Here is a 24,750-nt window from a genome sequence, read left to right as displayed (position 1 = left end):
ATCGAGGGGCGGGTTAATAACGAGGAGATAGTCTGAGGGTATTTCTGAGGGAGTTCTTTTACGCTGGCCGGGTTGAACTGTAATCACTTTTGCATGGGAAAACCATAGACATTAAAACCAGGGGAAAACATAATCCAACTACGTCACTTTTGTTCTCAGCCGACTTCGCGATAGGACAGAGCGGGGCACTTGGTTCACACCCGGGAGGTAGCCCATCCCCGGTTCCAAATAGAATGTAATCAACTTTCAGCCGGTGCAAAACACGCCTACACGGGCGAGATTAATCGAACTCTCTATTGTTTTGAATCCACTAGACACCGACTGGAGGGGGTAGGCTTTGAGTAGAAGATGGCGGATGTTGAAGGCGATGAAATTCGGTCGGCTCTCCCTTCGGCTTCCAGTAATGGACCCGCTGCAGGTTCGGTAGTCGGTACCGGAGGCCAAAATGCTACCCAGGTGACGTCAGGTCCACGGATGGTTAGAATTGTAAAGTCGGAATCAGGATATGGATTCAACGTTCGTGGACAAGTTAGCGAAGGAGGACAACTGCGAAGCATCAATGGGGAATTGTACGCCCCTCTTCAGCATGTCAGTGCTGTTTTGCCTGGAGGGGCGGCGGACCGGGCTGGCATATCAAAGGGTGACAGGATTCTTGAGGTGTAAGTCAGCTTTCTTTACCCATAATAGCGGTCGTTCGCTAGCTACCATATCCACCAAGCCTGGCTAGTTAACGTTAGCAAGCTAGCTAGCTACGTCTAACCTAGCTAGCTAGGTTAATTGTCAACTCTACCTCTGATTTTTAAAACTAGTTAGCTAAGTTAGCTAGCTGTCCAGAGTCAATATACTCAAAATATATACATAAGTATGTGGACACCCCTTCAAATTAGTGGTTTCGGCTATTTCTGCCACACTGTTGCTAACAGGTGTATAAAATCGAGCACACAGCCATGCAATCTCCATACACAAACACTGGCAGTAGAATGGCCTTACTGAAGAACTCAGTGACGTTCAACGTGGCACTGTCATAGGATGCCAACTTCCCAACAAGTCAGTTCCTCAAATTTCTGACCCGCTAGAACTGCCCTGGTCAACTGTAAGTGCTGTTATTGTGACGTGGAAATGTCACACAAGCTCACAAAGTTCACCGCCATTGGACTCTGGAGCAGTGGAAACGTGTTCTCTGGAGCGATGAATCACGCTTCACCATGGCAGTGGTTTGGCGGATGCCAGGAGAACGCTACCTGCCCCAATGCATAGTGCCAACTGTAAAGTTTGGTGGAGGAGGAATAATGATCTGGGGCTGTTTTTCATGGTTCGGTCTAGGCCCCTTAGTTCCAGTGAAGGGAAATCTTAACGCTACAGCATACAATAACATTCTAGACCAGGGGTAGGCAACAGAGATGCAGTGCCTTAACCCTAACCAACCTGGAAGACCAGGTGTGTGGAATTTAGTCAATCAATGGGCTCCTGAGTGGCGCAGCGGTCTAAGGCACTGCATCTCAGTGCTTGAGGCGTCACTACAGACCCCCTGGCTGTATCACAACCGACCGTGATTGGGAGTCCCATTGGGCGGCGCACAATTGGCCGTCATTGTAAATAAGAATTTGTTCTTAACTGACTTGCCTAGTTACATAAAGGTAAAATAAATAAAATCACTGAACTGATCAATTAGCTCAGTTGGTCAGGTGTGGTGCCTAGTTGAAACAAAATCCTGCCAGTACCTGCGGCACTCAAGGAACAGGGTTGCTTACCCCTGATCTAGACGATTCTGTGCTTCCAACTTTGTGGCAACAGTTTGGGGAAGGCCCTTTCCTTTTTCTGCATGACAATGCCCCGTGCACAAAGCGAGGCCCATACAGAAATGGTTTGTTGAGATTGGTGTGGAAGAACTCGACTGGCCTGCACCGAGCCCTGACCTCAACCCTATTGAACACCTTTGGGATGAATTGGAACGCCGACTGCAAGCCATGCCTGATCGCCAAACATCAGTGCCCGACCTCACTAATGCTCTTGTGTCTGAATGGAAGCAAGTCCCCGCAGCAATGTTCCAACATCTAGTGGAAAGCCTTCCCAGAAGAGTGGAGGCTGTTATAGCAGCAAAGAGGTGCCCAACTCCATAGTTATGCCCATGATTTTGGAATGAGATGTTTGACCAGCAGGTGTCTACATACTTTTAGCCATGTAGTGTATTTATCTGGGGAGGACATAGCTAGGTAGCACAGTTGTCAATGGACAATTATCATTGTTAGTTGCTGTAAATATGTACAGTACCAGTCAAAAGTTTGGACACACCTACTCATTCAAAGGTTTTTCTTTATTTTTACTATTTTCTACATAGTAGAATAATAGTGAAGACATCAAAACTATGAAATAACACATCTGGAATCATGTAGAAACCAAAAAAGTGTTTAACAAATAAAAATATACAGTGCTATGAAAAAGTATTTGCCCCCTTTCTAATTTTCTCTACTTTTGCATAATTGTGATACTGAATGTTATCAGATCTTCAACCAAAACCTAATAAACCTCATTGTCTTGCTGCATGACCCAGCTGCGCTTCAGCTTCAGCTCACAGACGGATGGTCTGACATTCTCCTGTAGAATTCTCTGATACAGAGCAGAATTCATGGTTCCTTCTATTAAGGCAAGTCGTCCGGGTCCTGAGGCAGCAAAGCATCCCCAAACCATCACACCACCACCACCATGCTTGACCTTTGGTATGATGTTCTTACTGTGGAATGCAGAGTTTGGTTTTCGCCAGGCATTACTGGAACCATGTCGTCCAAAAAGTTATACTTTTGAATCATCTGTCCATAGAACGTTCTTCCAAGAGTCCTGATGATCATCCAGGTGCTTTTTGGCAAACTTGAGTCAACTTTTTGGACGATGGGTCCCATTATGCCTGGCGAAAACCAAACTCTGCATTCCACAGTAAGAACATCATACCAAAGGTCAAGCATGGTGGTGGTGGTGTGATGGTTTGGGGATGCTTTGCTGCCTCAGGACCTGGACGACTTGCCTTAATAGAAGGAACCATGAATTCTGCTCTGTATCAGACAGGAGAATGTCAGACCATCCGTCTTTGAGCTGAAGCTGAAGCGCAGCTGGGTCATGCAGCAAGACAATGATCCAAAACACACAATCAAGTCTACATGAAAATTGCTAAAAAGCCACACATTTGAAGTTTTGGAATGGCCTAGTCAAAGTCCAGACCTAATCCCAATTGAAATGTTGTGGCAGGACTTGAAACGATTAGTTCATGTTTGATAACCCACACGTCACTGAGTTAAAGCAGTTGAGTGAGTGGACCAAAATTCCTCCACAGCGACGTAAGAGACTGATCAACAACTACAGGAAGCATTTGGTTGGAGTCATTGCTGCTAATGGTGGCACAACCAGTTATTGAGTGTAAAGGGGCAATTACTTTTTCACACAGGGGAATTGGGTGTTGCATAAATTTGTTTATGAAATAAATATGTAATTGTTGTGTTATTTGTTCACTTATGTTCCCTTTATCTAATATTAGGTTTTGGTTGAAGATCTGATAACATTCAGTATCACAAATATGCAAAAGTAGAGAAAATTAGAAAGGGGGCAAATAATTTTCATAGCACTGTATTTTAGATTATTCAAAGTAGCGACCCTTTGCCTTGACAGCTTTCCATTATCTCAACCAGCTTCATGAGGTAGTCACCTGGAATGTTTTTCCAACAGTCTTGAAGGAGTTCCCACATATGCTGAGCACTTGTTGGCTGCTTTTCCTTCACTCTGCCGTCCAACTCATCCCAAACCATCTCAATTAGGTTGAGGTCGGTGATTGTGGAGGCCGGGTCATCTGATGCAGCACTCATCACTCTCCTTCTTGGTCAAATAGCCCTTACACAGCGGTGTGTTTTGAGTCATTGTCCTGTGGAAAAACAAATGATAGTCCCCACTAAGCGCAAACAAGATGGGATGGCTTATCGCTACAGAATGCTGTGGTAGCCATGCTGGTTAATTGTGCCTTGAATTCTAAATGAATCACTGACAGTGTCACCAGCAAAGCACCATCACACCTCCTCCTCCATGCTTCACGGTGGGAACCACACATGCAGAGATCATCCGTTCACCTACTCTGCGTCTCACAAAGACACGGCGGTTGGAACCAAAAATCTCAAATTTGGACTCATCAGACCAAAGGACAGATTTCCACTGGTATAATGTCCATTGCTTGTGTTTCTTGGCCCAAGCAAGTATCTTATTCTTATTGGTGTCCTTTAGTAGTGGTTTCTTTGCAGCAATTCGATCATGAATGCCTGATTTATACAGTCTCCTCTGAACAGTTGATGTGTCTGTGACTTGAACTCTGTGAAGCATTTATTTGGGCTGCAATCTGAGGTGCAGTTAACTCTGCAGTAGAGGTAACGCTGGGTCTTCCTTTCCTGTGGCGGTCCTCATGAGAGCCAGTTTTATCATAGCGCTTGATGGTTTTTGCAACTGCAATTGAAGAAACTTTCAAAGTTCTGGAAATGTTCCGTATTGACTGACCTTCATGTCATAAAGTAATGATAGACTGTTGTTTCTCTTTGCTTATTTGAGCTGTTCTTGCCATAATTTGGACTTGGTATTTTACCAAATATGGCTATCTTCTGTGTACCACCCCTACCTTGTCACAACACAACTGATTGGCTCAAACGCATTAAGAAGGAATGAAATTCCACAAATTAACTTTTAACAAGGGACACGTGTTAATTGAAATGCATTCCAGGTGACTACCTCATGAAGCTGGTTGAGAGAATACCAAGAGTGTGCAAAGCTGCCATCAAGGCAAACAGGGCTACTTTGAAGAATCTCAAATATGAAATATATGTTTATTTGTTTAACACCTTTTTGGTTACTACATGATTCCGTATCTTTTATTTTAATAGTTTTGATGTCTTCACTATTATTCTACAATGTAGAAAATAGTAAAAATAGTAAAAATAAAGAGATAGATGTGTCCAAAGTTTTGACTGGTACTGTATATATTTTTTCTTGTTTCATTCACACCTTTTAATCACATTTCATAGTTTTAATTAAGATGGTCATACCATGCATGGATCATTTAGCTATTTGATTTAGAATTTTAGGACCCCTTTAGGTATAATTATTGTATTTAAAATAAAATATTGAGTTTGGCCTTTACTACTATAGCCCATAGAAACTAATTAAATAACGCCTTCATAAATGTGACCCACTGTCTCTTCAGTCTTATGTTCCAAAATTTGAAATGTTTTAATTTATTTTTACATTGGATAAAAGTACAGACTCAGAGGTTCAAAATGGCATGTCATTCACTGTAGTTTGAGAACATGGGGAAGTAATGATGCTTTAAAAGTTGATTAAACTTTTATAATCCCATTTAGGAGAAAAGGGCATTCAAACATTTTGGTGTGATTTTCACACTTGCTCTACATTAATCCTTGGGAAACATATGTTTAGAAAAGGAATACTTTCACCAAATTGCCAAAATGGATTCTCTGAACATTCTCAGTTACCCCATTAGGCAAACCATTTACAGTATTAAATTGGCTATTGTTGTATAATAAAAATAACCTTTCATATTGAGCAGCTACAGTGCTGTTTGTTTAAACCCATTTAGCATCATTCACACCCTCTAAAACTCTGGAACTACCCATCTCTTAAATAATTAACATGCAAATGTTGCCGTGTGCTAAAGCAGTGAGGTAGTGCTTAAAAAAACTATGAAAATATTTCTAGACTGAGAGCATATTTCTCAGCTGCCGTTTGGAGCAGAACATGTAATGTCCATGGCCTTTTCATTGCAACAGGCCTGATCTTCTTAAAAATATGTTTGCCGGGTTGTGTCCAGTCCGGGGGATGCTTTCACATCTCTGGGAGGAAGGACGTCAACATTGCACAGCAGCTGAAACCTGGTTCCAACTGAGTGAAAGCTCCTTGGCCACAACAACACCAGGTTCTAGACCATTAAAGCTGTAAAGGAGGAAAGCAGACAAAAACAGACAAGACATTAAAACATTGCATACCAGCAACAACATTAATTGACCCCCAAGTCCAAGCAATAAGCTCAAAGTACAAAGACAAATTACCTGAAGTGTTGCTTGTTCACCCTCGATCATCTCCTTGTACTGGTGGCGGAGAGTAGGTTTATGCTGAAAGACAAATACCAGAAAAATAGGTTAAAACATGAATTAATTAATGTCCTATAGCTTGTTATTGCCAGACTGCTACAGTTGTACTAAAGTGCCTTGTACACACTTAACCTGCTTCCAGCCCAACAATGGCAATGCAGACACAAGATAACTAGCTAGATTTAGAAAACATTTATCTTCATAATTACCAGCTGGCAAGATGTAAATGGTATGGCTATTTTCGGTAGCAAGCTAGTTAAACATGACAAACTGGCAAACATGAAAAAGATTATCGTCATGCATGCCTTAGCACCTCAGCAATCAACATTCACAGCAAAATGCAACTGGCCACCTCCGCTAGCTGTCTTAACATTGCTTCGTCCCGCAACAAGCCATTTTGTAAACATTGGCACGTTGCGGGACGAAGCAAGCTATAACTGTATCTGTATGCAACTCTCTAGCTAGCTAACAATTGCTAGCAATGAAAATGACTTTTTGATACAGTTGAGACAATAACGTAGCCATCTTGGCATTTTAACTGTAGACTTTTACCAGTGTATAGCTTATGATGATTCACGGCAGACTGAAACACTTTCAAAATAATCCTTCCCAATCTACTTCAACCAGTGCAGACTGCTTTAGCCACAGAAGACAGAGCTGCGTTGATACCAGCAGCTGTATTCAGGACAACACTGGTATTGAAAGCTGTAGCTGCACTATCTCAACCAATGATGGCTAGGCAAGATTCAGTATTTTTGGGGGTATTTTTCCTCCCCAATTTCGTGATATCCAATTGGTAGTTATGGTCTTGTCCCATCCTGCAACTCCCGTACGGACTCGAGAGGCGAAGGTCGAGAGCCATGCGTCCTCCGAAACACGACCCTGCCAAGCCGCTCTGCTTCTTGACACACTGCTCGCTTAACCCGGAAGCCAGCCGCACCAATGTGTCGGAGGAAACACCGTACAACTGGCGACCGAAGTCAGCTTGCAGGCGCCCGGCCCGCCAAAAGGAGTCGCTAGAGCACGATGGGACAAGGACATCCCGGCCGGCCAAACCCTCCCCTAACCTGGACGACGCTGGGCCAATTGTGCACCGCCTCATGGGTCTCCCGGTCACGGCAGGCTGTGACACAGCCTGCGATCCAGTGCCTTAGACCGCCACTCGGGAGGCGTTTTCTGTGTTTTTAAACAGCTTTGTGATTTCACATTTTATTTACAGAATACTTATGAGTTTAAGGCACAGGAAAGTTCACAGATTCAAGAAGGCATTTGTGCAAAAAAAAACACATTAAGATGAAAAAAAAAAACATTTACGTTCAAATGCCTCCTGTGAAGTAGTGACGTGTGACATATGCCCCGCTTTCTGTAACTGGTCACAAATGGCAAAGACTGAAAAAAAAGTATCTTAAGGAATAAGGTTTTGAAGTGTATGGTTTACCTTCAGATAAGTCCCGTGACACTTGTGGGGGTCGTAGTGCAAAACGGAGAACACCATCCTGTTCTCCCCTTTCCAAAGTAGGGTCAGATTAGTTTGTAGCCCAAACTGTTCAGATGCTTCAAACAGAAGTCTGCACATCAGCGTTGCCGAATTCAGATGAGTCCTGTGGGGCTCGGACACTAGACATTTTTGTGAGAAGACTGATTTCTGGAATGTCTCATGGTCTGACAAACACCGCTGTAGCTCGACCATCTTCCATCGCAGATTCGGAAGGCCCACATAGGCGGATGCAGATTGAGACGCAGCCCATGCCAAAAACTATGTCTAGCTTAAATTGACAGATTTATTTACAGTGGGGAGAACAAGTATTTGATACACTGCCGATTTTGCAGGTTTTCCTACTTACAAAGCATGTAGAGGTCTGTAATTTTTATCATAGGTACACTTCAACTGTGAGAGACGGAATCTAAAACAAAAATCCAGAAAATCACATTGTATGATATTTAAGTAATTAATTTGCATTTTATTGCATGACATAAGTATTTGATACATCAGAAAAACAGAACTTAATATTTGGTACAGAAACCTTTGTTTGCAATTACAGAGATCATACGTTTCCTGTAGGTCTTGACCAGGTTTGCACACACTGCAGCAGGGATTTTGGCCCACTCCTCCATACAGACCTTCTCCAGATCCTTCAGGTTTCGGGGCTGTCGCTGGGCAATACGGACTTTCAGCTCCCTCCAAAGATTTTCTATTGGGTTCAGGTCTGGAGACTGGCTAGGCCACTCCAGGACCTTGAGATACTTCTTACGGAGCCACTCCTTAGTTGCCCTGGCTGTGTGTTTCGGGTCGTTTTCATGCTGGAAGACCCAGCCACTACCCATCTTCAATGCTCTTACTGAGGGAAGGAGGTTGTTGGCCAAGATCTCGCGATACATGGCCCCATCCATCCTCCCCTCAATACGGTGCAGTCGTCCTGTCCCCTTTGCAGAAAAGCATCCCCAAAGAATGATGTTTCCACCTCCATGCTTCACGGTTGGGATGGTGTTCTTGGGGTTGTACTCATCCTTCTTCTTCCTCCAAACACGGCGAGTGGAGTTCAGACCAAAAAGCTATATTTTTGTCTCATCAGACCACATGACCTTCTCCCATTCTTCCTCTGGATCATCCAGAGGGTCATTGGCAAACTTCAGACGGGCCTGGACATGCGCTGGCTTGAGCAGGGGGACCTTGCATGCGCTGCAGGATTTTAATCCATGACGGCGTAGTGTGTTACTAATGTTTTTCTTTAAAACTGTGGTCCCAGCTCTCTTCAGGTCATTGACCAGGTCCTGCCGTGTAGTTCTGGGCTGATCCCTCACCTTCCTCATGATCATTGATGCCCCACGAGGTGAGATCTTGCATGGAGCCCCAGACCGAGGGTGATTGACTGTCATCTTGAACTTCTTCCATTTTCTAATAATTGCGCCAACAGTTGTTGCCTTCTCACCAAGCTGCTTGCCTATTGTCATGTAGCCCATCCCAGCCTTGTGCAGGTCTACATTTTTATCCCTGATGTCCTTACACAGCTCTCTGGTCTTGGCCATTGTGGAGAGGTTGGAGTCTGTTTGATTGAGTGTGTGGACAGGTGTCTTTTATACAGATAACGAGTTCAAACAGGTGCAGTTAATACAGGTAATGAGTGGAGAACAGGAGGGCTTCTTAAAGAAAAACTAACAGGTCTGTGAGAGCCGGAATTCTTACTGGTTGGTAGGTGATCAAATACTTATGTCATGCAATAAAATGCAAATTAATTACTTAAAAATCATACAATGTGATTTTCTGGATTTTTGTTTTAGATTCCGTCTCTCACAGTTGAAGTGTACCTATGATAAAAATTACAGACCTCTACATGCTTTGTAAGTAGGAAAACCTGCAAAATCGGCAGTGTATCAAATACTTGTTCTCCCCACTGTATATTACTTATTGACGCGTGGGTGTGTCAATACTCTTCATGATTTAAAATCTAGCTAGCAAATAGGGGTGTAACGATTCGTTTTAACAACGATTCGATTTGTATCACGATTCGTGGTTGTCGATACGATTCAAGGACGATATTGGTTCATTTAGAACGATACGATCCGAAACGATTCAGTGACTTGAAATCGATTCAGTAACCTTTTAGCCAAAAATTCAACCAGTGTGACTGAAATAAATACCTGGATACTGGACAGTGCAGGTGAAGTTTCCTAGATTCCTGTTTCTTGTAAGGACCGCAATGGTGGCTTGATAATTTCTCGCTCGTCGGCTTCTCCTCTGTCGTCCGCCATGCTATGTTTTGTTGTCTTTGCGCCTTTGCGCTGCTGCTGGCGCAGGGCGATGACGTCACGGATAGGCAGACTGAATCGAGTAATGTTTAAAGCCTTTATCATTAAAAGTGCTAAGAAAAAACATCCATATAAAGTCTGACGTGCTTAAATCCAATGGGTTATTTCCTAGTATCGATACAATCGATTTATTACATTTTAAAACGATGTTAGATTGATATATGTTGTCCAAAAGGCCAACTCGCCGAGCACAGATTGATGTAGTTGGATCATAGGAATATAAATCGATACATCGATGTAGTAGATGGATCGTTACACCCCTACTAGCAAACGTTAGCTAGTGGTGCACAACTCCAGGATTTTTGGAGTCGACTCCAATTCTGACATGCAGAAATAGATGAGCACGCATACACACCACCTCATTTATTGCAGAGTCCTACTAGGAAGACTACATTTGCATTCTATGGACTGACATGAGGAAAATGCTGGCCATTTGCTCATCAACTTAGCATATAAAAGGCCTATTTTTGTTTGAATATAGGTGATATGTAGGATCTAGAATATTTCTGATATATCTGCTGTGCGCAGCCTTGACAGATAAGGTGAATGCACCAATTTGTAAGTCGCTCTGGATAAGAGCGTCTGCTAAATGACGTAAATGAAATGAAATGAATCCCATGGGATGATGTGGCGCACTCTACGCTGATAAGCCTATTCTTTGCAATGTTATAGCTCTCTTCAGCTCTTAGAGACATTGGCTATGTAATTATTATCCAAGCATGTACATTATTTGAGAGAAATTCTAACACAATTCATTTTTCCAAACTGCCCCCCTGTAATTCTTTTTTTCAAATTTAATTGTCTCTTATGACAGAATCCTGGAGGTTTTTATTCTAGAGGTGAAGATATTTCAATGTCATGTCTGCCGGCCACAATCCTCTCCCTCGCTGGCTCGCCTGCTCTTTTCTATTCACAATGAAAAATGCTAGTGTGTGTTTGGTCTTCGTTCTGTTGCGTGTAGAATAGCTCAGCCTGCTGATTGATAGCCCCTACTTTAGTGAACTTGCGTGAGACATTGCAAGCCAAGAAATGACAAAAACAGCTTTGCGATAGCCTATACATCATTTGATTACTGATGCACGGTTCTGACTGTCTGCCTACTGGCCGACATGCCTGGCTATGCCCCCCTCCCTCCCTAGCTCGCTCTTTCTTTGCTGTGAAAGATGCAAGAGTTTTTTTCTCAGAAGTAGCTTACGGCAACTAGTTCCCTCCGTTGCAAAAATACTGAATCTTAGGAGTCGATTCCTAGCGGAAACAGTCGATTTATTTTTGGAATCGACTCCCCACCACTAACGTTAGCTAGCAAATTGGCTAACTAGCTAGTTAACCTCACTACAGCAGTTGGCCGACACATCATCTGTAAGTAGTTAGCAAACCTTAGCTAGCTAGTACCCTTGCTAATTACGGTACAGCTTGAGCTAGCTAATTTGGCAGAGGTAGAGAGCTACGTTTGCGCAGTCGGTAAGTGATCTTAATCCTATGATCATGAGCTGAGTGTCAGTTGTTATTGGTTTTTTGCTAACATTAAGTTAATAAAAGGATATGTGAGATTATATAGACAGGGCTGTCTCTCACTCCAGTGTCCTCAGGATAATGACAGTGCGGAGGTCAGTTATTCAACATGTCACTCAACCAGCTGTAGACAGTAACCCACTTAGCTGTGTGTGTTTTTGGGGGGGACTGTCTGACAGTCTACCATAACCAGGCTAATCACCCCAGTGACTTTATGTAGCCAGTAAATCATGCTTTGAAGTGTGTGTGTCCGTCCTATGGGGTGCTTGTAGTGTGTAAGTCTGTGTGTTTTCCCCTGCCATGGGCATTGTTATTGCCCTATTTCAGAGTGTATTTGTGTGCAAGTCGGTGTGTCCGGGTGGAGTTGAAACAGGCAAAGGCTGGACCCTTGAGACATTGTACAACAGTAATGTTTTTTTTGGCAAGGCCAGCACCTCAAGTCAGAATAGCCTATTTTAATCAAAACCTCGGAGAGAATTAACTTTTCATACCATCCTTTAAAAAAATGAGAGGTTTCAAAGGATATGATATTCCTACACAACATTACTGCATTTATGTAATTGCAGAAGCAGTGCAGTCCATTCAGGGCACAGATGTTTCTGCTTTTATTTGAATATTAGTTTCCCTTACTCTTGAGGAACATGAGTGGAAAATGGAAATTATACCAAACGTTTCTCTCTCAATGACAAAGCGAGAGAAAGAATGAGGAACAAGGTAGACCCAACTTGCGGCATCAACAGGTGTATGCGTCCCAAATGGCACCCTATTCCCTACGTAATGCACTACGGGCCCTGGTCGATATATAGGGAAGGAGGTGCCATTGGTATTGCCTTCCTAACACTAGGCTATATTTATATCATCAACTAGCCACTCTGCCTGTGTCATGTGATCAGTAGTGTTCATGTGACACATTAACCAGCTACTACTGCTTTCCCAGTGATTGGAAATAAACTTGATGTGTGTAGTCATCAAGTTATTCCCCCAGTGCTGACACCTCTAGCTCACATGTCAGTGGATCAGGCCTATAGGTTGACCAAAGTTGGTTTTGTTTGCGCATGCACACACTCTGTTTTACTAGATGGCTTTAGGCTGATGTCAATCCCTCCTATTGATTGTGCGAAACTTAAAATGTAGGCAACGTTTTATTTTGCGATTTCAATTAATTTAGATCCACCCTTGTCAATGAGTGAAAATGTCTTATGAAGTAGCGTAGTAACAAGAAGTTGGACAACTCTTTCTTGGTACTGTCCCTTTTTATTTTGACTTCATCCCTATTCAGTTCCCTACCTTCTCGTTTCTATTTATGGGATTCATGAGATACATTTTGCAGATGCTTCACTGAATTGTTTTTCTGATCGATAGAAGGATTAGGTGTTACATCAAAGCTGTGTTGCGGAGAGAGGTTATCCTACACCAGGGATGGGCAACTGGCTGCCCTCAGATCAATCGAATCGAAATGTGGTTGTGCATCAGTCCCTCATGATTTTGTGGCCCCCACCCCCGTCAGTTGCCTACCCCTGACCTACACCCTCTATCCCTTTTTGTCTCCCATTCTTTTGAGTCCCCCTGAATAAGCTTGAGGAAAATTCTAATTTCCCCTCTAGTCTTGTTGCCTTTCGCTTTCTCTTTCATATTAAAGTCATTTTTTCTTCCATCTCCGCCCCACCTCTCAGCCTCTGTCTCAATCACCCTCACTGTTGTTTGGTATTACTGAAATTAATAAGTAATGATGGAAACAGTGTGTATGGCAGGCAGGTGCTCCCCTGCCCACCCTCCCTCACTCCACCCCCTTGGTTCTAAGAGGCATATTAGCCAATACACCTGATGCTGCTGCCATCTGGCCTCAGTACTGAGAGTTATGCTTGGGCGGTATACGGTAGGGATGTGACATTGACAATTTCGCTTAACGTTTAAACAGCCACTTTTTTTTAAAATCGTGTTTCCATTAAAACTATTAAAAAAAGGTGTAGCATATTAAGCTGATTAAACAGCATGATCATTACACAGGTGCACCTTGTGCTGGGTACAATGAAAGGCCACTCAAATGTGCAGTTTTGTCACAACACACAATGCCACAGATGTCTCAAGTTTTGAGGGAATGTGCAATTGACAAGCTGAATGCAGGAATGTCCACCAGAGATGTTGCCAGAGAATGTAATGTTAATTTCTCTACCATAAGCCGCCTCAAACGTCGTTTTAGAGAATTTGGCAGTACGTCCAACCAGCCTCACAACCGCAGACCACGTGTATGGAGGATAGGCCTAACCAAAAACTACCACCATGAATAGGCATAACATGAGCACCACTGATCCCCTCCTGCCATCTCTCTCTCACTCTCTGCGTCCCACAGTAATGGGGTGAGCGTGGAGGGGGCCACCCACAAGCAAGTGGTGGATCTGATCCGGGCCGGGGAGAGGGAGCTGGTGCTGTCTGTGCTGTCTGTGCCTCCCCAGGAGGCAGACTGCCTGGAGGCCGGGGACGAGAGCGCCGCCCAGCTCAGCTACGACTACAGCGACAAGCAGGCCGTGCCCATCTCCATCCCCACCTTCAAGCACGTGGAGCAGCACGCCGAGAGGTTTGTGGTGAGTTAAAAATAGATTATAGTGAGGTTTCTGGCCAGCCTTGTTTGCTACAGATGTGGGCTTTTAGAAAAGTTTTGTCAATGTGTCTTTTGCAGTGCAGAGTACGGCCAAGCCAAAATGTGTAGGCCCGTGCCAGTTAACACATGTACAATGCAACCTATATTTATCCCTTCCCAGTTAAAGAATGTGTACGTGCAGGGCTCTAAATTAATTGTTAGCACTGGTGCTCCCAACAAAAAAATGTAGGAGCACAATATAACATTTAGGAGCACCAGAAAATATGATTTTTTTTAAATATATTGAGATCTAGGCTATATGAGTTCTAGCTACTTTTGAAGCACATGTTGTGCCCAACAAAGTAATCTGTTTTGCGGAGAACGCGGACAGAATCAGACTCCAGACATTAAAATTGAACGTATTGAATTTAGTAGGGAGTCAACTAAAGGTATTGAACCATGTTAATCATAAGACATGAACGAAATCCATCAGTGATTCGTTTTTTCCTGCAACTTTCTGAAACAGCACAGGAATGCCATTTGTGTGTGCGGTGCGCTTTGATCTACACTTTGTGTAGCTGTTAGTGATGATGCTAATGATAACCTTCTTCTGGTAGAGATGGAAAGGCTTTCCCAAAAACGGTCTCAATTAAATGGTAACTACAAAGTAGCCTATGCCTACCTGGCAGAATATCATTATTATTTGCATCAATCTATTGACAATTTGTTTTGCAAACTTTGCAATCACATGAGCGCTACAGAAACATCGCTAACAACACTCTTGCTGGTGGGCACTCAATGTTTTATATTTTTCCCAGACCTCAAAAGTATTCTCCTGATGTGGTTTAAGCATTGTTGTGGACTTAAAACATTACATTTAGTTTTTCTATCACAGAAAATGTGAAAAACAAAATGGAGAAACTGAATTTTGGGGGGGGGAATAAAAAATGTATAGGGCCCTACAAAAGTCCGGTGGACAGTTATTGCCCGGATGCTCCCGTACTGCCCGGATGCTCCCGTACTGCCCGGATGCTCCCGTACTGCCCGGATGCTCCCGTACTGCCCGGATGCTCCCGTACTGCCCGGATGCTCCCGTACTGCCCGGATGCTCCCGTACTGCCCGGATGCTCCCGTACTGCCCGGATGCTCCCGTACTGCCCGGATGCTCCCGTACTGCCCGGATGCTCCCGTACTGCCCGGATGCTCCCGTACTGCCCGGATGCTCCCGTACTGCCCGGATGCTCCCGTACTGCCCGCGTCTGAGTGAAGGAAGCTGGGTGAACAGGCCATGGCTGGGGTCCCTGATTTATCTTCTTGGCCTTCCTGCGACATCTGGTGTTGTAGGTGTCCTGATGGACAGGCAGTGTGCACCCAATAGTGGGCTCAGCTGAACGCACCACCCTCTGTAGCATCTTGCGTCCCGCGGCGGTGGAGTTGCCGTGATGCAGCCCGACAGTATGGTCTCGATTAGTGCTCCTGTAGAACACTGTGAGGGCCCTCTGGGACAGGCTGAATTTCTTCAGCATCCTGAGGTTAGTCAGTACTTTGTTGAAGCACCTTTGGCAGCAATTACAGCCTCAAGTCTTCTTGGGTATGACGCTACAAGCATGGGACACCTGTATTTGGGGAGTTTCTCCCATTCTTCTCTGCAGATCCTCTCAAGCTCTGTCAGTTTGAATGGGGAGCATCGCTGCACAGCTATTTTCAGGTCTCTCCAGAGATGTTCGATTGGGTTAAAGTCCGGGCTCTGGCTGGGCCACTCAAGGATATTCAGAGACTTGTCCCGAAGCCATTCTTACATTGTCTTGGCTGTGTGCTTAGGGTAGTTGTCCTGTTGGAAGGTGAACCTTCGTCCCAGTCTGAGGTCCTGAGTGCTCTGGAGCAGGTTTTCATCAAGGATCTCTCTGTACTTTGCTCCGTTCATCTTTGCCTCGATCCTGACTAGTCTCCCAGTCCCTGCCGCTGGAAAACACCCCCAAAGCATGATGCTGCCACCACCATGCTTCACCGTAGGGATGGTGCCAGGTTTCCTTCAGACGTGACTCTTGGCATTCAGGCCAAATAGTTTAATCTTGTTTCTCATGGTCTGAGAGTCTTTAGGTGCCTTTTGGAAAACTCTGAGCGGGCTGTCATGTGCCTTTTACTGAGGAGTGGCTTCTGTCTGGCCACTCATTTACATTTACAATTTTAGTCATTTAGCAGACGCTCTTATCCAGAGCCACTTAGTTAGTGAATGCATATGTGTGTGTGTATATATATACACACACACACACACGCACACACACACACACACACACACACACACACACACACACACACACACACACACACACACACACACACACACACACACACACACACACACACACACACACACACAGTGGGGAGAACAATTATTTGATACACTGCCGATTTTGCAGGTTTTCCTACTTACAAAGCATGTAGAGGTCTGTATTTTTTATCATAGGTACACTTCAACTGTGAGAGACGGAATCTAAAACAAAAATCCAGAAAATCACATTGTATGATTTTTAAGTAATTAATTTGCATTTTATTGCATGACATAAGTATTTGATACATCAGAAAAGCAGAACTTAATATTTGGTACAGAAACCTTTGTTTGCAATTACAGAGATCATACGTTTCCTGTAGGTCTTGACCAGGTTTGCACACACTGCAGCAGGGATTTTGGCCCACTCCTCCATACAGACCTTCTCCAGATCCTTCAGGTTTCGGGGCTGTCGCTGGGCAACGCGGACTTTCAGCTCCCTCCAAAGATTTTCTATTGGGTTCAGGTCTGGAGACTGGCTAGGCCACTCCAGGACCTTGAGATGCTTCTTACGGAGCCACTCCTTAGTTGCCTGGCTGTGTGTTTCTGGTCGTTGTCATGCTGGAAGACCCAGCCACGACCCATCTTCAATGCTCTTACTGAGGGAAGGAGGTTGTTGGCCAAGATCTCGCGATTCATGGCCCCATCCATCCTCCCCTCAATAAGGTGCAGTCGTCCTGTCCCCTTTGCAGAAAAGCATCCCCAAAGAACTATGTTTCCACCTCCATGCTTCACGGTTGGGATGGTGTTCTTGGGGTTGTACTCATCCTTCTTCTTCCTCCAAACACGGCGAGTGGAGTTTAGACCAAAAAGCTCTATTTTTGTCTCATTAGACCACATGACCTTCTCCCATTCCTCCTCTGGATCATCCAGATGGTCATTGGCAAACTTCAGACGGGCCTGGACATGCGCTGGCTTGAGCAGGGGGACCTTGCATACGCTGCAGGATTTTAATCCATGACGGCGTAGTGTGTTACTAATGTTTTTCTTTGAGACTGTGGTCCCAGCTCTCTTCAGGTCATTGACCAGGTCCTGCCGTGTAGTTCTGGGCTGATCCCTCACCTTCCTCATGATCATTGATGCCCCACGAGGTGAGATCTTGCATGGAGCCCCAGACCGAGGGTGATTGACCGTCATCTTGAACTTCTTCCATTTTCTAATAATTGCACCAACAGTTGTTGCCTTCTCACCAAGCTGCTTGCCTATTGTCCTGTAGCCCATCCCAGCCTTGTGCAGGTCTACAATTGTATCCCTGATGTCCTTACACAGCTCTCTGGTCTTGGCCATTGTGGAGAGGTTGGAGTCTGTTTGATTGAGTGTGTGGACAGGTGTCTTGTATACAGGTAACGAGTTCAAACAGGTGCAGTTAATACAGGTAATGAGTGGAGAACAGGAGGGCTTCTTAAATAAAAACTAACAGGTCTGTGAGAGCCAGAATTCTTACTGGTTGGTAGGTGATCAAATACTTATGTCATGCAATAAAATGCAAATTAATTACTTAAAAATCATACAATGTGATTTTCTGGATTTTTGTTTTAGATTCCGTCTCTCACAGTTGAAGTGTACCTATGATAAAAAATTACAGACCTCTACGTGCTTTGTAAGTAGGAAAACCTGCAAAATCGGCAGTGTATCAAATACTTGTTCTCCCCACTGTATATATATTAATTTTAAAAAAAATATTCCCCCGTGGGAAACGAACCCACATCCCTGCCGGCCAAACCCTCCCCTACCTTGGACGACGCTGGACCAATTGTGCGCCGCCCATGGGTCTCCCGGTCGCGGCCGGCTGCGACAGAGCCTGGACTCGAACCAGGATCTCTAGTGGCACAGCGCCTCCCCTGGCCTTAGACCACTGTGCCACTCAGGAGATGGTCACTCTACCAGAAATGTCTGATAGGTGGAGTGCTGCAGAGATGGTTGTCCTTCTGGAAGGTTTTCCCATCTCCACAGAGGAACTCTAGAGTTCTGTCAGAGTGACCATCTGGTTCTTGGTCACCTCCCTGACCAAGGCCCTTCTCCCCCGATTGCTCAGTTTGGCCGGGCGGCCACCTCTAGGAAGAGTTTTGGTGGTTCCAAACTTCTTCCATTTAAGAATGATGGAGGCAACTGTGTTCTTGGGGATCTTCAATGCTGCAGAAAGTTGTTGGTGTGTGCCTTTCCAAATCATTTCCAATCAGTTGAATTTACCACAGGTGGACTCCAATCAAGTTGTAGAAACATATCAAGGATGATCAATGGAAACAGGATGCACATGAGCTCAATTTCGAGTCTCATAGCAAAGAGTCTGAATACTTATGTAAATAAGGTATTTCTGTTTTTTTATATTAATACATTTGCAAAAACTTTCTAAAAACCTGTTTTTGCTTTGTCATTATGGATAAGGGCGTATGAGGTTCTCATGTAGTGGGAAAGCTGCATCTCCCTGGAAAACGTGGACTTGGCGTTGTTACCTGGCAGGACAGCTGATGGTGGTAAATCGAAGGTCTTCTGCAGCAGTTTGGATCCAAAATATCTATCTTGAAACACTCGGCGGTATGCCCCTACATCCGTCTGCGTATCTCGCCTATTTTATGTCTTGCTAGGTAAAGTAAATCTAAGTGAGACTCATTACGGAGGGAAAAGATCATGTAAAGAGAACTGTCATCACTTGGCTTTGTTTCTTTTTTGTTGTGAGTCGCTAATGCACATGAGTGGAACACTAGATACAACGCAAATTAACGGTTGTCTTTGGGACTAAATTTCAGATTCCACCTGCCCGACTGTTCAGTTTGTGTCACAGGCCATCGGGCAACCGTTAATGTCAACCCCTGAACCATGACTAACGAATCTGTGCTCGGGGAAACAACTGCAGGCTACAGCGAAGCCTTATTACAACAATTATCTTGGTGATTCTTTTTTTCTTCTAGGCGCACTGGTGCTCCCAAATTAAAAGTCCAGGTCGCACAGCAAAAAATTTAGGAACATATGTAACTAAAATGGTCGCACTTTAGAGCCCTGTGTACATGTAAAAGATGAGACAAGTGAATACGGTGCATAATTTCCCCAGTGTTCTGTCATATGATGCCTTCCCATTCACCTCGGTCTGTCCCCTACAGGTGTACAATGTGTACATGTCGGGCAGGCAGCTGTGCTCCAAGCGCTACCGGGAGTTTGCTATCCTGAATCAGAACCTGAAGAGGGAGTTTGCCAGCTACACCTTCCCCAAGATCCCTGGGAAGTGGCCCTTCTCCCTGTCTGAGCAGCAGCTGGACGCACGCCGCAGGGGTCTGGAGGAGTATCTGGAGAGGGGTGAGGTGGGAGAGGAGAATAAGGGAGCAAAGGTAGAGAAGGAGGTAGTGTACCTGTAGAGAAGTGAGGAGAGGTAAATAAGGAAAATACTCACAGAAGGTTCAGGATGGCAGCTTAATTCCCTTCAATAATGTGTAACGCTGACATGCGGATAGTGCCTATAGCTCCAGCACCACAGGCATCATATTACACAGATGTATATTTTACGTATACACTGAGTATACCAAACATTAAGAACGCCTTCCTAATATTGAGTTGCACCTCCCTTTTGCCCTCAGAACAGCCTTAATTCATCGGGGCATGGACTCGACTAGGTGTCGAAAGCATTCCACAGGGATGCTGGCCCATGTTGACTCCAATGCTTCCCACAGTTGTGTCAAGTTGGCTGGATGTCCTTTGGGTGGTGGACAGTTCTTGATACACACGGGAAATTGGTGAGCCTGAAAACCCCAGCAGCGTTGCAGTTCTTGACACAAACCGGTGCGCGTGGCACCTACTACCATACCCCGTTCAAAGACACTTAAATTTGGCCTCCCGAGTGGCGCAGCAGTCTAAGGCACTGCATCGGGTTCGATCCCGGGCTGTATCACAACCGGCCGTGATCGGGAGTCCCATAGGGCGGCGTACAATTGGCCCAGCGTTGTCCGGGTTAGGGGAGGGTTTGGTCGGGGGGGTGAGCTTTACTTGGCTCATCGCGCTCTAGTGACTCCTTGTGGCGGGCCGGGCGCCTGCAGGCTGACCCCGGTCGACAGTTGAACAGTGTTTCCTCTGACACATTGGTATGGCTGGCTTCCGGGTTAGGTGGGCGGTTGTTAAGAAGCGTGGTTTGGCGGGTCATGTTTCGGAGGACGCATAACTTGACCTTCGCCTCCTGAGCCCGATGGGGAGTTGCAGCAATGAGACAAGATCGAAAATTGGGGCGAAAAAGGGTGTAAAATACAACAACAACAAAAGACACTTAAGTTTGTCTTGCCCATTCACCCTTTCAATGACACACAATCCATGTCTCAATTGTCTCAAGGCTAAAAAATCCTTCTTTAACCTGTATCCTCCCCTTCATCTACACTGATTTGAAGTGGATTTAACAAGTGACATCAATAAGGGATCATAGCTTTCACCTAATCAGTCTTTGTCATGGAAAGAGCAGGTGTTCTTAATGTTTTGTATATCTGGTGTATGTTACTATTATTATTATTATTACGTGGTATTACACCCCTTCCATCTGTCAGTGCTGGAGATTAATAGTCAGTTGAGGAGAGATGAGATAATATTTAGCACGGGTTTTATTTTTGGAATGCCTGTGTGAGTTCATTGGAGGAAAAAGTAACACATAGCTGAGTGTTTGGAGAAGTGAGAAACCACGTATGCTGTAATGCAGTGTGTTGAACTTCGAGATAGAGAGCTGTCTCCTGCAGACGGATCGCGAATCATTGCAATACTTGTTGAATGCCCTTGAATGTGTATGTACCTCTTATATAACTGCAGTGACCATTGTGTCATACTTCAAAGTGTGCACGTGAATGCAATATGGTAAGATGACCTTTTGCTCTCTTCTTCTTCTGTAGTTTGTTCAGTGCGGGTGATTGGGGAGAGTGACATCATGCAGGAATTCCTGTCTGAATCAGATGAGGTACGTTTGTGCAGGCAGTTTCCGTAGCTGTGTGTGTTTGCAAGAGAGCGTCTTAAAATATATATATATATATACACACACACACGCACACTGATGCTCACTCTTCCTTTCTGTGTTTGTCAGAATTACAATGGCGTGTCAGACGTGGAGCTGCGGATAGCCCTGCCAGACAAGACCACCATCTCGGTCAGGGTGCGCAAGAACAGCACGACTGACCAAGTCTACCAGGTATAGAGCAGTGCTGTGTTCCTCACTTCTAGTCCTAGAGGCAGGGCTCTAAGGTGTGACCATTTTGTTTGCGTATGCTCCTAAATATATTTGCTGTGCGACCTGATGTTTTTATTTTGGGAGCACCAGTGTGCCTATTGAAAAAATCACCCAATTGTAATGATTAGGCTTCGCTGTACCGTTGTTCCCGAGTGCCCTAGAGAAAATGGTCTCTGCCTAAACTCCTCAGACTAGCCAATTATTCAAGCCATTATTGGAGGGACAGCACAAAGCACGAATAAGGCAGAGAGGGAGAGGATTTGGCAGCCCCTGATAGGACCGGGCTGTGGTGCGTGCATTTTCCACCTCTCAAAACATGGTGCTAATAAAGTTAACAAAGCACTCGCTAGCTACTGTAATGAATAGCTACAGTGCCTTCAGAAAGTGGTCATAACCCTTGACTTATTCCACATTTTGTTACAGCTTGAATTCAAATGGATTAAATTGATTTCTCACCCATCTACACACCCCCATAATGACAATGTGAAAACATGTTTTTTGAATTTTTTTGAATTGCAAATGAAATACAGCAATATCTCATTTACGTAATTCACACCCGAGTCAATACTTTGTAGAAGCACCGTTGGCGGCAATTCCAGCTTTGAGTCGTCTTGGGTATTATCAGCTTTGTACAGATTTTCTCAAGCTCTGTTACGTTAGATGGGGAACGGCGGTGAACAGCAGTCGTAGTCTTTCCACAGACTTTCAATGGGATTCTCCCTGTCTGTAATACCAACATGTTTCAAGCAGACCACCAAAGTCCCTGTGCCCAAGAACACTAAGACCCGTAGCACTCACGTCTGTAGCCATGAAGTGCTTTGAAAGGCTGGTCATGGCTCACATCAACACCATTATCCCAGAAACCCTAGACCCACTCCAATTTGCATACCGCCCCAACAGATCCACAGATGATGCAATCTCTATTGCGCTCCACACTGCCCTTTCACACCTGGACAAAAGGAACACCTATGTGAGAATGCTATTCATTGACTACAGCTCAGCGTTCAACACCATAGTGCCCTCAAAGCTCATCACTAAGCTAAGGACCCTGGGACTAAACACCTCCCTCTGCAACTGGATCCTGGACTTCCTGACGGGCCGCCCTCAGGTGGTAAGGGTAGGTAACAACACATCCGCCACGCTGATCCTCAACATGGGGGCCCCTCAGGGGTGAGTACTCAGTCCCCTCCTGTACTCCCTGTTCACTCATGACTTCATGGCCAGGCACGCTCCAACATCATCATTAAGTTTGCCGACGACATCATTAAGTTTGCCGATGATCAGGTTGTTGCCTGATCACCAACAACGACGAGACAGCCTATAGGGAGGAGGTCAGAGACCTGGCCGTGTGGTGCCAGGACAACAACCTCTCCCTCAACGTGATCAAGACAAAGGAGATGATTGTGGACTACAGGAAAAAGAAGAGGACTGAGCACGCCCCCATTCTCATCGACGGGGCTGTAGTGGAGCAGGTTGAGAGCTTCAAGTTCCACATCACCAACAAACTAACATGGTGCAAGCACACCAAGACAGTTGTGAAGAGGGCACAACAAAACCTATTCCCCCTAAGGAGACTGAAAAGATTTTGCATGGGTCCTCAGATCTCCCCTCCGTCTTTTATGCTGCTGCTACTCTGTTTATTATCTATACATAGTCACTTTAATAACTCTACCTACATGTACCTATTACCTCGACTAACCGGTGCCTCCACACATTGACTCAGTACCGGTACCCCCTGTATATAGCCTCGCTATTGTTATTTTACTGCTGCTCTTTAATTATTTGTTACTTTAATTTCTTTATTTTATTTTATTTAATGTATTTTTTGGGGTATTCTTTCTTAAAATTGCATTGTTGGTTAAGGGCTTGTAAGTAAGCATTTCACTGTTGTATTCGGCGCATGTGACAAATAACATTTGATTTGATTTAAAGTCTGGGCTTTGGCAGGGCCACTCAAGGACTTTCACATTCTTGTTCTCAAGCCATTCCAGCATTGCTTTGGCTGTATGATTGTCCTGTTGGAACAAATCTTTGCCCCAGTCTAAGGTCGTTTGCACTCTGAAGTGGTTCTCAAGGATTTTCCTGTATTTGGCTACATTCATTGTTCCCTCTATCCTTACCAGTCTCCCAGTCCCTGCCGCTGAATAGCATTCCCATAGCATGATGCTGCCACCACCATGCTTCACGGTAGGGATAGTGTTAGACGGGTGTTGAGCTGTGCCTGGTTTTCTCCAGACATAGCGCTTTGCATTCAGGCCAAAGAGTTACGTTTTTGTCTCATCAGACCACCAAATATTTTGGCTTATGATCTGAGTCTTTCAGGTGCCTTTTTGCAAACTCCAGGCGTGCTGTAATGCATTTTTCTCAGGAGTGGCTTCGGTCTGGTCGCTCTCCCATAAAGCCCAGATTGGTGAAGTGCTGTAGAGACTTGTCCTTCTGGCAGGCTCTCCCATCTCAGGCAAGGAACTCTGTAGTTCTGTCAGTGGTCATTGGGTTCTTGATCACCTCCCTGACCAAGGTCCTTCTTGCTTGGTCGGACTTTCAGCTCTAGGCAGTCTGTCGTTCCATATTTTTCCCATTTCTCAATGATGGAGACCGCTGTGCTCCTGGAAACTTTCAACACTTTAGAAATTGTTTTATACCCTTCCGCAGATATATGCCTCATCACAATTCTATCTCAGAGATCTACGGACAGTTCTTTGGACTTCATGGTATAGTTTCTGCTCTGACATGCGCTGTCAACTGTGGGACCTTATCTAGACGGGTGTTTCTTTCTAAATCATGTCCAAACAATTGAATTGGCCACAGGTGGACTCTAATCAAGTTGTAGTGACATCTCAAGGATGATCAAAGGAAATTGGATGCACCTGAGCAAAATTTGGTGTGTCGTAACAAAGCGGTGTGAATACTTATGTAAATTCGATTTCTTTAAGTTTTAATACATTTCAAAACAAATGTAAATCTTTTCACTTTGTCATTATGGGGTATTGTGTGTAGATGGCTGAGGGGGGGAAAAAAACAATGTTTATCCATTTTGAATTCAGGCTAACAACAATGTGGAATAAGTCGAGGGGTATGAATACTTTCTGAAGGCACTGTAGATGCAGTTATGACGATTACAGAAACTGTGCAATGCTGGTGGACATGTTATTCGCCATTCTCTTGATTGATGGGCCGGCGCTGCTTGTAATAGACTTACGCGCCC

The 24,750-nt window shown here is 44.7% G+C and overlaps 1 protein-coding gene across 1 annotated transcript in view; it reads left to right on the top strand.

Annotated features, from left to right (window-relative positions):
- Positions 1-345: 345 nt before the first annotated feature.
- LOC311121502 (sorting nexin-27-like) overlaps positions 346-24,750 on the top strand; it is a 39,335-nt gene continuing 14,930 nt past the window's right edge. The window contains exons 1-5 of the mRNA XM_084157969.1: positions 346-659; positions 13,801-14,032; positions 19,456-19,648; positions 21,214-21,278; positions 21,402-21,506. Of these exons, the coding sequence (XP_084014095.1) occupies positions 349-659; positions 13,801-14,032; positions 19,456-19,648; positions 21,214-21,278; positions 21,402-21,506 (906 nt within the window). The 5' untranslated portion in view covers positions 346-348. The remainder of the gene's footprint in view (positions 660-13,800; positions 14,033-19,455; positions 19,649-21,213; positions 21,279-21,401; positions 21,507-24,750) is intronic.

Source organism: Coregonus lavaretus (genome assembly GCF_964263955.1).
Source record: "Coregonus lavaretus genome assembly, chromosome: 3".
In the NCBI taxonomy this organism is placed as follows: Eukaryota; Metazoa; Chordata; class Actinopteri; order Salmoniformes; family Salmonidae; genus Coregonus; species Coregonus lavaretus.
Note: the sequence above shows the minus strand (reverse complement) of the source record. Positions and strands in the feature narration are given on the sequence as shown.